The 13,279-nt window shown below is 50.1% G+C and overlaps 1 protein-coding gene across 14 annotated transcripts in view; it reads left to right on the forward strand.

Moving 5' to 3' along the window:
• The window catches only part of TNS3 (tensin 3), a 308,545-nt gene that overhangs the window by 94,876 nt on the left and 200,390 nt on the right, over nucleotides 1–13,279 (forward strand). For all 14 annotated transcript variants that reach the window (XM_054559218.2, XM_054559216.2, XM_054559228.2 and 11 more), the window contains one exon: nucleotides 6,086–6,124. In XM_054559218.2, the coding sequence (XP_054415193.1) occupies nucleotides 6,086–6,124 (39 nt within the window). The remainder of the gene's footprint in view (nucleotides 1–6,085; nucleotides 6,125–13,279) is intronic.

Raw genomic sequence — 13,279 nt, forward strand, 5'->3', positions numbered from 1 at the left:
GCTCACTGCAACCTCCCAGGTTCAAGCAATTCTCCTGCCTCAGCCTCCTGAGTAGCTGGGATTACAGGCACGCGCCACCATGCCCTGCTAAGTTTTGTATTTTTAGTAGAGACAGGGTTTTGCCTTTTTGACTAGGCTGGTCTCGAGCTCCTGACCTCAGGTGATCTGCCCATCTGGACTTCACAAAGTGCTGGGATTACAGGCTTGAGCCACTGCGCCCGGCCTCTCTTCAGTCCTTACTTCGTTTCTGTGAGGTTCTAGGAAGGTGATTCATGTGACCCACCATGACTGGAATTTTTGATGATTTGGAAAAGATAGAATTGAAATTTACGTTTATTCTCTTTATACAGAATATGCATGTTTATAGAATATGTAGTGCATCAGTTATACCCACAGGATTTTAGAGAAACTGATGGAAAAATGTCACTTTCCATATGGCTGTTTACAAAGTGAAATTTAATAAGAAACAATAATAAAAGCTGAGTTTGGAGTTTTATTATGTTCATCAAAAGGAAAACAATGTCTGTCAAGCACGAGGAGAACTGAGTTGTCCTTTATTTCTCCCAGGACTTGGATCTCCCAGAAGTAAGCAGAGAGGGATTGGTTCAGGTTTGAAGAGTTGATCTCACTCCTTACTGAGGAAGATCTGCACCCAAGCCCTGTGTCTGTCAGCACTGGGGGTAATGGTGGCCGGGCCGGTACACCTTGGGTGAAAGCACTTTCTAAGGCAGAATGTGCTTGTTAGCTGAAGTGCTTTCATTCACCTTGGGGGATGGAACTGCAGGGCTAAGCTTTGTTGTGTGTGCACACACACAAACACACAGGGACACATACAGGTATACACTCACACACGGAGACACACACAGACACGCTCTCACATTGATACACTCACATGAGGCAGGGTATACATAGAAACACACACAGACACACTTAACAAAACTCAGTTTCAAACATGCACATTCATACATTCTCACAAGCACACACACTCACACTCCCCCTTTTCTCACAAGCACACACGCTCACACCCCCACTTTTACACTCGCATGCACATAACTGACTCACCCACTCATATGCAAACTCACAACACTCTCAAACTTAAACACATTCACACAAAATAATACATTTGCAGATATCCACAGCAAAATATACCTAGTCAAACACAGACACCACCACATGTAGTCACTCTCACACACAGTCACCCACACTCACCCACACACCCACACTCACACACCCACACTCACCCACACTCACACACCCACACTCACACACCCACACTCACCCACACCCACACACCCACACTCACACTCATCCACATTTACACATATGCTCACCCACACACTCACATTCCCAAGGACACAGTCATGACTTGGTGGCAAGCCCTTGTCCCTCTGCCCCTCTGTCCTGTGGACCTGCTGGCTTGGAGACAAGGTTATTGATGCCAGCGTACCCAGGCACCCACGTAGCCAGGTGTGGGGCAGGCACAGCAGTGTTTGTTTGTGGTTTCCTTGGGAACAGTAGATTAGGATCCCAGGATAGCTGAAAGAAGGCAATAAAGAGGCTCCCAAACAGGCTTCTCAGAGGGGCCCTCGCCTCCACCATGGGAGGGATGGATCCCGGGGATGCCACAGCCCATGGCTTTTGGCCCACAGCCCATGACCCCACTGCCTTCTCTCCAGCCTTCTGTAGCTGCTAACGGGAGCTGCTCTGCCCCCTTCCTTGTCTCACTGTTGTCACCTCTTGTCACCCTAACCCCTGAGGGAGCTGCTCATTATGAGAGAGGGTGCAGCTCCTATCAGGAGAGGAGCCTGGAGCTGGGGCACCAGCTGGCGTCGTCTCTGTGAGAGTTCCCGTGGCTGCCTGGCCCTCTCTGAGACGCAGCTTCTCATACACAGAGTGGGGGCTTGCTGGCCTTATTGTGAGGGCTACAGAGAAAGACCTGCAGACAGGGCACTGTTCCGTGTTTATCCAGCTGATTCGAGTCCACACGTTGGATGAGCCGTGGGCCTCCCCAGGAGTGTGCCTTGATACAGGGAACGCTGCCTGGTTTTTGTCTCATCCTCTCACGCCCCTGCAGCTCACTTAGCATCATGTTACAGAGCAGGCAAAGCGCAAGGCCAGTGGGTGCCCATCTAGACTCCTGGCCATGCCACCGCACACATCCCAGCCATGCTGGCTGTGCACTGATGGGGCCAGGCGCAGCTCAGAGGCTTCTGGTTGGCGTCTGCAGGACGGTCTCAGGGGATGCAGTGCACCAGGACCCTCCCAGCCCTGCAGCGTTGGGTGGCTGCTCTCTCTGTGAGTAAGTCAGACTGGCATGTGAAGAACATAAGTGCTAAAGAAGTGTCAGCTTCTTCGTGCCGAGGAAGGCCAAGCCCACCTGGAGTTGGCCCCAACCCACGGTGCTTCCCTCTGTCCAGTGAAAACAGTGAAAGAACCCCACAGTGCCGGGGAATGTGTGATCAGAGCTGGAGTTTGAGGTGAGGAGAGCAAGCAGGTGTGCCTCACTCCCTTACCTGGCTCCATCCACAGGAGATACCCTCCTGATACACGGGAGTCAGGGCAGCCTGTAGATCAGTGGAGAGCTGTGTGCGCTCCGGCAGGGATGCAGCTCTGTGCACGGAAGCACTGTGCTTCTGCTTCTGCTAAGGCCGAAGAACTGCAAGTGACACCTGACTGTCCAGCAAATGCAGCTGATCGCACCGTCGCACAGTCCCCATAGGTTCCTTGGTGCTGAGCAGGCCGGTGTGAGCATCCCCAGCCTGGCCGCCTCGTGCTGTGGTTCTGTCTGTGGTCAGCTTACCTGCCTTAGTATAAGGGAGGAAAAGTGTGACAGAAATACAGTCTCTTTTCAGGGACTTCCTGTCCTGGAATCTGGTTTTAGCCACATTGAAGGAACAAGTGCCCTCTGTGTTCACTTGGTCATGGTTTTTACTAAATGAGATGTTTGTACTTATAGAAATGGTGAGTTTTCTCTTTATCAACAAGTGACTCTTTGCCTCTAGAATGTCCCTTTTTCTCTGGTTGGTGCTCCATGTGCATTTTTATTTGCAAATCCACTCCCACAAAAGGTCTTTCCTGAGACATTTTTGTCTGCATTTTCAGACAGTAGGGCCTGTGACCGGTTCTCTTGGAAGAGAGGAGCAAGTTCAGTAGGATATGAATGTGGAGGCTCAGGGCCAGGCTGCCTGCCATTTGCTCTGCAGAACCTGGGAGCTGCTCACTCCCCACTGTTCCCCAGCTTACTTTGTTAAAAACGATTCATTTTATGCAGTTTCTATTACGTGAGCCGTAAGCTCTGTGGGGTTGGGGACCAGTCTGCTTCATTTCCAAGTGAAGTCCTGGCAGGAGAAGGCTGTCAGTGAAAATGTGCGGGACAAGTGATGGATGGAGTTCGACAAGATTGGGCGTGCCAATTTATCGGGCGAGCCCGTTAGCCATATAAGCCGTGGATGGTCTGGGGCGAGATGGGATTCGGGCAGTCCCGGCTTACAGAGCTCACCTCTCCTTTTCTGTAGGACACCCTGGGGCCAAGCCAGGTGGTGGGCAGTTATTGCACCCCATCTGGTCACAGAGGGATGTGGGAACACACAGACCTGGCTTCTGGACCAAATCCTTAAGTGGCTGCCGTCTTTAAAACTCAGGTTTCTGACATTGCACAGGGCTTTTCTTTTCATTGTCTCAACAAATGTGTGCTTCCAGACAGTGAATTTAAAAAATGTATTATAGACTTTATTTTTAAGAGAGTTTTAGATTTATACAAAAATTGGACACACTCAGGCCCAGCATGGTGGCTCACACCTGTAATCCCAGTACTTTGGGAGGCCGAGGCGGGTGGATCATGAGGTCAGGAGATCGAGACCATCCTGGCTCACACAGTGAAACCCCATCTCTACTAAAAATACAAAAAATTAGCCGGGCATGGTGGCGGGCGCCTGTAGTCCCAGCTACTCGAGAGGCTGAGGCGGGAGAATGGCATGAACCCGGGAGGCGGAGCTTGCAGTGAGCCAAGATGGTGCCACTACACTCTAGCCTGGGTGACAGAGTGAGACTCCGTCTCAAAAAAAAAAAAAAAAAAAAATTGGACACACTCTTCTTCCTCTTCATATATAAACATTTTCCATTCCTGCGGTACATTTGTTACGCTTGATTAGCCAATATTGATACAGTCTTAGTAACCAGAGCCCTTGGTTTACATTAGGATTCTCTCCTGGTGTTGTACATTCTGTGGGTTTAGACAAATGCAGAATGACGTGCGTCCATCCTTATAGTATCAAGCAGAATAGCTTCATGGCCCTAAAGAGTCTCTGTGCTCTGCCTGTTCCTCTCTCCCTCCTAATCCCTGGCTTTCACTGACCTTTTCACTGTCCCATAGTTTTGCCTTTTCCAGAATGTCACAGAGTTGAAATCATACAGTATGTGACCTTTTCAGAGTGGCTTCTTTCACTTAGTAATATGCATTTAAGTTTCCTCTTTGTGTTTTCCTGACTTCATAGCTCATTTTTTTTTTTTTCATCATGCTTGACATGCCATTGCAGGAATGCTGGTAGTGAGTTTGAAAGGCAGGGGCCCTGATTCTTCGCACATTTCTTGCCTGCATGTCACATGTGGAGTGAGGCAACAAGATGCATGTGTGCATTGAGTAGATACCATGCTCGGGCGGAGATAAGTCACACCGCTCTGTTAACCATGGGGTCTCCTTGTCCGGCTGTTTCCACCATCCTGTAAGGTTTTGTCTGTGACTCCTTCTGTTTCCAAAGCCGTTTTTGTTTTGTTTTGCTTTACATTTATTTGTTTACTTATTCTCTCATCCATTCATCAAACTTTAAAGGGGCCCTGAGAGAGGATCCCTGCCCCAGCCATGGTGGAGTAATGATGTGTCCCAGACACAGGAACGGCCATGTGTCACATACTCCCTGAGGACTGGACTGCATAAGATAAGCAAGAGGCTATAAATAGTTGTCCTGGTAAGGGCCAAGGTTATGCCACCGCCCACCCCAAACCACAAGTACAATTAGTCAGATCTCTGAGATTCTCTACGATTCTCCTTCCTTTGCACATTTTCAGACAACTCTTTGAGAAGGCAGGTGCCAGGGATCTGGAGGGGGCAGTGCCAGGAGGAAGCTAAGGAGTGAGGTCACTCGCCAGGAACTGAATCCTGTTTGCTGGCGCCTGGCTCCTGAGCGGCCCCCCAGAGCAGCGCAATGCCTGTCTGGCTCCCTTAGCCCTTGACCTGTGCCACTCTTCTGAGCTCCTCACGCGCCATCTCTTAATTCTCACTATGACCCTGCCTGGAAGGCACTGTTGTTACCTGCAGTTTTCAGATGTGGAAACTGAGGCCCAGAGAGATTAAAGGCCAAGGTCTTGTGGCTAGTAAGTGGTGGAGATCCTGCCCAAGGTGGGGTCTTTGCCCTGCAGGACTGGTGGCTCCCTGTGCCTGTTACTGCCTCTCCTGACTGTGTTTGAACCGCCTCGCCTTCGTTACTTTCTTTGTCTTTCCCAGGGAGCTCTCGGTCTTCAGAGACTATGGTGGAGTCAAAGTCTCCTCTCGCCGTCTCTTGTGCGGAATGGAATAACCACGTTGACATTGCCACATTCAGACTCTTCAGTTCTACTTGTAGAAATAGTTCTAGAAAAGGTGGCGCCTTGTGTAGAGAATGCATGCCCCTGGGTGAGGATGGGAGGAGTGGGGGCTTGAAGACCACCAGGCAGAGCCTTCCACCTCCTTCTCTGGGCCCTGCTCCCAAGCTCCCCAAGCACAGACCGACTCAGAGGTTTCCATCCTTGAGGTCTACCAGTTCTTTGTGAAAGTGGGGGCTAAATTTTGTATCTATGAGTGATTTGCATTTTTCTGGAAGGGGAGGCCCCATGGTTTCCATGACATTAGCAAAAAGGACAGGGACTTTCCAAAAGTGAACGAAACTCTGGACTCTCTTAACCCTAAATCTTGTCAGTCTTGATCTGCTACAGCTTTGTGGCCAGAGTGAGGTTAGAGACAGTTTCATGCCTTTGGGAGCCTGGCTTGATTATTATGCTAATTTTTTCCTGGAGAATCCATTTGCTTATCTGTTTCTTCTCTCTTTGAAAGGTGGTGATTCCCTGCGGTGTGCAAGTCCGACTGGAACAGGTAAGCCCTTTGCATTTCTTTGGCTCCATTGTTCCATCCTGTGGGACTAAGTCCTTTCTTGAAGCTGCGCCCTCTTTGGGGATCTTTTAGCTTCCTCTAAGATCCATGCCCTCCCTTTGACCTGTAGCTTGCATTCACAAGGCTCTCTGTGAGGACCTTTGACCATGCTGCACTGGCCATTCGCATGGTTTTTTAGAGAAGAGGATCCGCTGCGCCTTTGCGGGAGCTGCCTTTCTATCAGTAATAGTTACCTTCGGGGCGAATCTCCCTGAGCCGAGTTTCCTTGGCTATAAAGTGAAGACAGCACAAGTCTGTTGTCTTAGTGATAAAAACCTGGACAGTGACGCCAGGTGGCTGTGGACAATGTAGTGCAGTGGTTTGTAGACTGACATCCGGCTCTGACAAATACTGGGTGTGTGTGTGTGTTCAAATCAGATTGAAGGTAAACACAATAGCACCTTCTCTTTGGCTTGTGATTAGGCAAATTTAAATTGCTGTCTGCTTTTCAAATGCAGCTCCTTGGAAGGTCGTGGTACCTCCTGGTGTTTTCTTTGCCTCCACCCTTTGGAGCTGAGTGGGTGAAGCTTTGTTTCTGAGGGCTTATTAGCAGCTTGCAGGATAACTGAAAGGCTCACTGTGCCTAGACAGTAGGACACAGGACCCTCTTCTCTCACTGCAAGTCAGAAGCGACTCCCTGGGAAGCAAATGGGAAGCTGCCTCTTGCTGCTGGGGAAGTGTGTGCAGGTCTGGGCCTCCTCGGTGGGGTAAGGAAACAGGTGCACCCTGTGGTTCCTGCTGGGCATCTGTCAGGTGTGTTGTTCCCTGTACTTCTCAAGTAGGGCAGGGCTTTCTGCCCTTGGCTCCCCCTAGCTTCACCATACACAGAATCTGGGGTGTTCTGCCGGAGATTTGGCAGTCTTTCTGGGTTGTGAGCCTGGTGGCCTCCAGACATGGAACTGGCTAACTGGCTCTATCTTGTGGTGCAGTAGGACATCCTTCCCTAGGCTTGGCCAGCGGCGCCCTTGTGGCAGCTTCTCTGCTTTGATGAAGTCAAGATCAGATCCTGGCTCCAGTGGCTGGGCCTTGCCCTTGCCCCCTGCCCATCTGAGCCTTGGTTTCCTCCTTTACCCAGTGGGCGTGGGGGTGGCTCTCTAACCTCATCACTTGAGTGGCCGGGCCATGCCCTCGCCCCCTGCCCAGCTGAGCCTCGGTTTTCTCCTTTATGCGATGGCCATAGAGGTGCTCTCTAACCTAGCTGCGGATGAGAGAAGAGGGACTACGGGGTCAGGCCTGTCACAGAAGCCTGGCCACAGGCGGGGTGCCCTTATTATGCTCCTTTTAATGCTGTCATGTGGTGTGGTCTCTTTGCTTATGGAAGAGCAAAGTATGCATTTGAGGTCATAGGAACTTTAAAAAAAAATCTCACCCAGAAACCTAAAATATTGACAAACTGTGAGAAACATGTTGCAGCATCAAGAGCTGAGGCCATCCGGGGCGGGCGCCTGCCCGGCCGTCCTTGCTGGCCTCAGCCGTGTCCCCAGGCCTGTGGTCCACTCTCACTCCGTTCCTTCTGTGGCACTCACCGCCGACGAGGGGGTGGAGGAGTAGGGGGCGTAGGGGGACTTGGGGGCATGTGTTTGTAGTTGGTTTTGACAGGCTGCGGTTTGTGACTGATTTCCTCAGGCTTGTCATAGGCCCCGGGAGCCAGGGGCTGAGGCCCAGGTGGCCCCAGAGCTGTGTGCCTGTCCCGAGGCCCTGGCTGAAGCCTGTTTTCCTGGTGGCACCTGAGGCTCTCCCACCTCGCAGACAGTCCCTTGCCATCAGATTTGTTGGTGAGCCCTGGACATCAGAGGCACCTGAGGGCTAAAGCTGTGTGCTGGCTCTAAAGACGCGGGTTGCAGAGCTGTCAGACAGGCCAGAGCCCCAAGGGCCCATCCTGGCTGCTTAGATGTTGTCATTGTTCCCTCTGGAGCCCAGGGTCCCAGAGAGGAGTCTTCAGTCTCCTGCGTCAGGACACGGCCTCCCTGTTAACCTTTTCACAGGTGTGGTTGCTAAGAGATCTCGCTCTTCTAGCCCAGCCTGGCTCCTGTCCACTCCCCTTGCTGCTGCTGCTGCTGCTGTGTGTGTGTGTATTATGTGTGTAATTGTTATGTGTGTACAAATACATACATGTATGTTATGCATGTAGTTGTTACATGTATATGGATAGACATGCATGTTATGCATGTAATTTCATTGGTATATGAACACATACATGCATGTTATACATGTAATTGTTATACGCACACAAATGAATATGTACATGTTATATATGTGTCAACACATGAATACATACATGTGCCATACATACGAGTGTTATGTATGTGAATATATATGTATATTAGGTATGTAGTCTTTATATATGAGTGTATATATATGTGTCATGTAATTGTTTATATGAATGTTTGTATGCATATATTATGTATATAAATGTTACACGTGTGAATATATGTATCTTGTATGTAATTTTATGTGTGTAGGTTTTGAATGTAGTTGTTATATATCTGAGGGTATATGTAGGTGGATAATGTAATTGTTACCTGTGTGTGAACGTATGGGTGTGTGTGTTTATTATGTATGTGAGTTTATGTGTATGTGAATGTGTGTGTGTGTGTGTGTGTATTTCCCTGAGATGAACATGCATGAGTCCACTCTGTACTAAGCTCTCTGTGGCCTTTTCAAATTGCCTTGACCAGCTTGCCTCCAGATGTGGTCCCTGGACCTACAGCCTCAGCATTGCCTGGGGACCTATAGAAATGCACATTCTCAGGCCCCAGCCCAGACCTACTGAATTGCTGGGGCCCTGCGATTGGTGCTTTAACAAACCCTCTGGCAAGGTTGATTAGCTCAAGTGTGGGAATCCTGGCTGTGGGCTGGAACTGGGGCAGGGATCAGCCCGTGGGCGTGCAGTCAGGGGTGGCCTTGGCAAATGCCTGCCTTTCTGGGCTGCTCTCCCCTTGTGGTGGTGTGGGGTCATGAGAGGGCCTTTGATGCCAAGGCACCCAGTTCCCTCACATCTTTATTTTGCATGGAGCTTTCTCCCCTAAACAGGGCAGTGCTGTCTTCCTCCTGGCGTGGAGGAGTAAATGGAAGGATGGATGTGGCAGCCCAGCCCGGTCTGAGCACTCTTCTGCCTCCCTGCTGGGTGGTCTTGTAGAAGCAGACCCTCCCATTTAGTGGAGCTTGGGCGGGAGGGTTTCCGCCTGCACGGTGTGGCTTCTCAGGGCAGAAAGCACAGAATCTTTTTTTTCTTTCCTGATCTTGTCTGGGCCGAGTCTTCTGGCTCTGTGATCCCTGGCATTTTGGATGGGCATGGAATTGCTTTCAGATAATGTCACCTGGGATGTCACTGTGCCCTGTGGGACCTGGCCAGGTCACCTGATAGCTGTTTTTGTTTTTCTCTTTGTTACCATTCATTGAGTACCTATTCTGTCTCAGATGCTCTGCCCTCCCTCACCTGCTGGAGCTCAGAAAACTGAAGAAACTCCCACATTACCCAGACATTAAGGGGCTTCTATTCTCTGGGGTGTCAGTGCCCCTGCAGACCCCTCTGTGACCTGCCCTCAGACCTGGCTGCCCTTTTGCTCTGTCCTGTGTCAGTGGCCCTTCCCACACCTGGAGTTCACCTGGCACTTGTACCTACCCCCAACCCACACCTTTGCTCTGCAGCTAACCTGAGGGGCATGACCCCTTTGGAGAGGTTCTAGAATAGCTTCATCCCAGCATGTTTTATCGAGATGAGCTGGCGGATCTGTCAAAATTCCTGGAGTTGTGCTGGCTGAGGGCATGATTGTTTTGAAACCCTTGGGCCTAATTCCCTGGTGGGGCAGAAAGAAGGCGGTGACGAGCCTTGCCAGCCGTACTTACCGACATCCCAGGACAGGACTGTAAGGGTGTGTCATCTTAATGACATTATACTGTGTGAGGGTGCTTTGTCTGCAGGCATAGGGTGCCTTTGTGGCTCCCTGGGGCATTTAAGACACAATGGAGAAGGAACCTTTTCCGTGATTGTGGTGCATTGAACCTGTGATGTTCGTTTTCCTATTCCTGGTAGCAGAATCTTCTGTTTACTGCAGTAGCTTACAAAAGTGGGATGTGAGGTTAGATTAATTCATGGACTCAAAATCGGCACATAGTGTTGTTGAGAAAGGAGCTGGGAGGCAAACCTCCCTTTGTGAATGTCAACTTAGCATATGTTACATGGACACAGGGTTGGAGCTTCCTGGGAACCAGTGTGAAAAGGAAACCACAATGATTGGCATCTGCCTTTCTGGAAGGTGGGAAGAAACAAGAATCAGCAGAGAAAATGTACGATGTGGGAAATTATGGAGGGTGTAGACTAAGGCATCAGGGGCATGCGCCACCTCTCCATGAGTCGAGCAGAATGATGATTTTGGAGGGATGTCAGAGGCAAGCTGTTGCAGCATAGCCTCATTGAGACCTCTGGCTTTTAGAACTATTAAGGGACAATTGATGTCTTTCTGCTTACATTACCATTCTATGGGCTGTGGTCTGCTGGGTCATAGAGAGAATGCTTCACCATTGTTCAGGTAACTACTGTCCCTAAGGCTGGGAGAGGTGGCTGGGCTCCTTACAGGGGAGTCACAGCCTGTGGTCCAGCTGCTCTGTAAGTCTACATGTATGTGTACACGCATGTGCTCACATGCGCACACAGGCACAGAATGTAGTAGTAGGTGTGAGCATGGACTAGAGTTGGGTTGAGTCCCATCCAGGCTGTGACACTGGTGAGCTGTGTGGCCTTGAATGGAGTTCTTTCACTTTTCTGGGCTCCACTTTCCTCTTCTGTAAAATGAGGACGCCACCAGCTCTTCTTGGGGTCACTGCCAGGATCGAATGAAATAACATGCTTAGATCCTCAGTGCTAGTGTGACACAGGGAAGACACGTGATGTGTGGGGAAGAGCCTGGTTGGTTGTCCTGTGAAGGTGAGTTGGCAGTGCGGTTCTTCTGGTGCCCACAGCCTTTGCTGTGTGCCATTCATTGTTGATCTGGTTCTCCTGATGGAGAGAACCAGTCTGATGAGTTCCAGAGCGTGTCCCCTGCTTCCTGAGGGTGAGGGCACTGATGACAGACACTTACAGTAGATGATTCCTGTGATCTCACATTTGCAGACTTGGAGGCACCACGGTCAGAACAAGGGCGCATGCGAGTCTGTCCTTGGTAGTTGCAGGTTTGCAGGATCTTTTCACGATGCTGCAGCCTAACACTGGTCCGAATGGTGGCCCCACAGCTTTTGATTGAAGTTCAAGGGCAGAGTGTCCTTGTTTTTTTCCACCCTGTGTTTACCTTCATACATTCTGCAAGCGATTGATTCATACCAGCAAATCTTGGTGCCCTCAGGTGCAGGGCAGCCTTCACTAGGACACCCCGAGGCCATGTATGGGACCCACTTCCCCGCCCGGCCTCCTGGGCAGCCCACAGCCGGCCTGAGTCCAGGGAGGGCCTGGCCTGCCCCGGGGAAGTGCCGCCTGTTTACAGAGGGGCCACTGTCCTTGAAAGAGGCCGGTGTCTCCGCCTTCTGGTGGCGGCCTCCGGTGTGGGAGGGTTCAGGGCAGTGCCTGATCCAGCTCCGGGCAGGTCCGGAGCCCGCGCCAGCTGCCTGCACTCATGCTGTGATTGTTCTTGCTTGGCCTTGGCCATCGTGGTCTGTGGCCCTGGAAGAGGGGTTGGGTAAGAATAGTGGCTGAGTCATCAGGGTGGAGCTTCTCTTGGTTCACCTCACCCGAGGCCAGTGGGCTGGTTCCCTCCAAGGTGACTGCAGGGCTCACATTTCAGCCTGAGGCTGGAGCTCACACTCCACCTTTGTACAGCTGTGTGTGCAGGATGCATGTGTCTGTGGTCTGTGGTGTGTGTGAGGTGTTTTGTGTGTGTATGTTGTGTTTGTGTGTTGTGTGATGCAGTGTGTGTGTTGTATGTGAGGTGTGTTTTTGTGTGTGAGTTGTCTGTCTGTTGTGTGAGGTGTGTGTGTTGTGTGTTGCGTGTGAGGTGCTTTGAGTGTGTGTAGTGTTTTGTGCGTGTTGCGTGTTGTGTGTGTTGTGTGTGATGCATGTGTTGTATTGTGTGTGAGGTGTTACCTGTGTGTGTGAGGTGTTTTTTTGTGTGTTGCAGTGTGTGTGTTGTGTGTGAAGTGTTGCTTGTGAGGTGTTTTGTGTGTGTGTCTGTCGTGTGTGTTGTGTGTGAGGTGTGTGTGTTGTGCCGTGTGTGTTGTGTGTTGTGCTGAGGTGTGTTGTGTGTGTACATGTCTGTGCTGTGTGTGTTGTGTGTATTATGTGTGAGGTGTTTTGTGTGTGTGAGGTGTTTTTTGTGTGTGTTGCGGTGTGTGTGTTGTGTGTGAGGTGTTTTGTGTGTGAGGTGTGTCTCGTGTGTGTTGTGAGATGTGTGTGTTGTGCTGTGTGTGTTGTGTGTTGTGCTGAGGTGTGTTTTGTGTGTGTACATGTCTGTTGTGTGTATTGTGTGAGGTGTTTTGTGTGTGTCGCAGTGTGTGTTGTATGTGTAGTGTGTGTTGTGTGAGATGTGTGTGTTTGTGTTGTGTTTTGTGTATGTGTTGCGTGTTTTGTGTATGTTGTGTGTGAAGTGTTTTGTGTGTGTTGTGAGGTGTTTTGTGTGTGTTGTGTGTGTTGTGCGAGGTGTGTGTGCTGTGTGTGTTTATGTGTTGTGTGTGGTGTTTTGTGTGTGTGTTGTGTGTGAAGTGTTTATGTGATGTGTATTGTTTGTGAGGTGTTTTGTGTGTGTTGTGTGTGAAGTGTTTTGTGTGTGCTGTTTTGTGTGTTGTGTGAGGTGTTGTGTGTGAAGTTTTTTTATGTGTGTTGTGTGTGTATGTGTTGAGACTTGCTCAGTATGTTTTACTTGAACTCAGAAAGCCAGACAGAGGAAGTGACCAGAGCAACAAGACCAACCAACACAAGGACAGGACAGATGTGACTGTCAGGAAGTCTGTGCAGGTCACGTGCTGCCATCCCTGCCTCTGCCCCAGTGACTGTGATGGAGTCTCATGAAGCTATTGGATTTTTTGAGAAAGAATGCTGACCAAATGGATGATGAGGAGCTTCAGATAAATGAAATCACTTTAATGGTCTCCATTTTATTTTACTGAAAA

Source organism: Pongo abelii, chromosome 6 (genome assembly GCF_028885655.2).
Source record: "Pongo abelii isolate AG06213 chromosome 6, NHGRI_mPonAbe1-v2.0_pri, whole genome shotgun sequence".
In the NCBI taxonomy this organism is placed as follows: Eukaryota; Metazoa; Chordata; class Mammalia; order Primates; family Hominidae; genus Pongo; species Pongo abelii.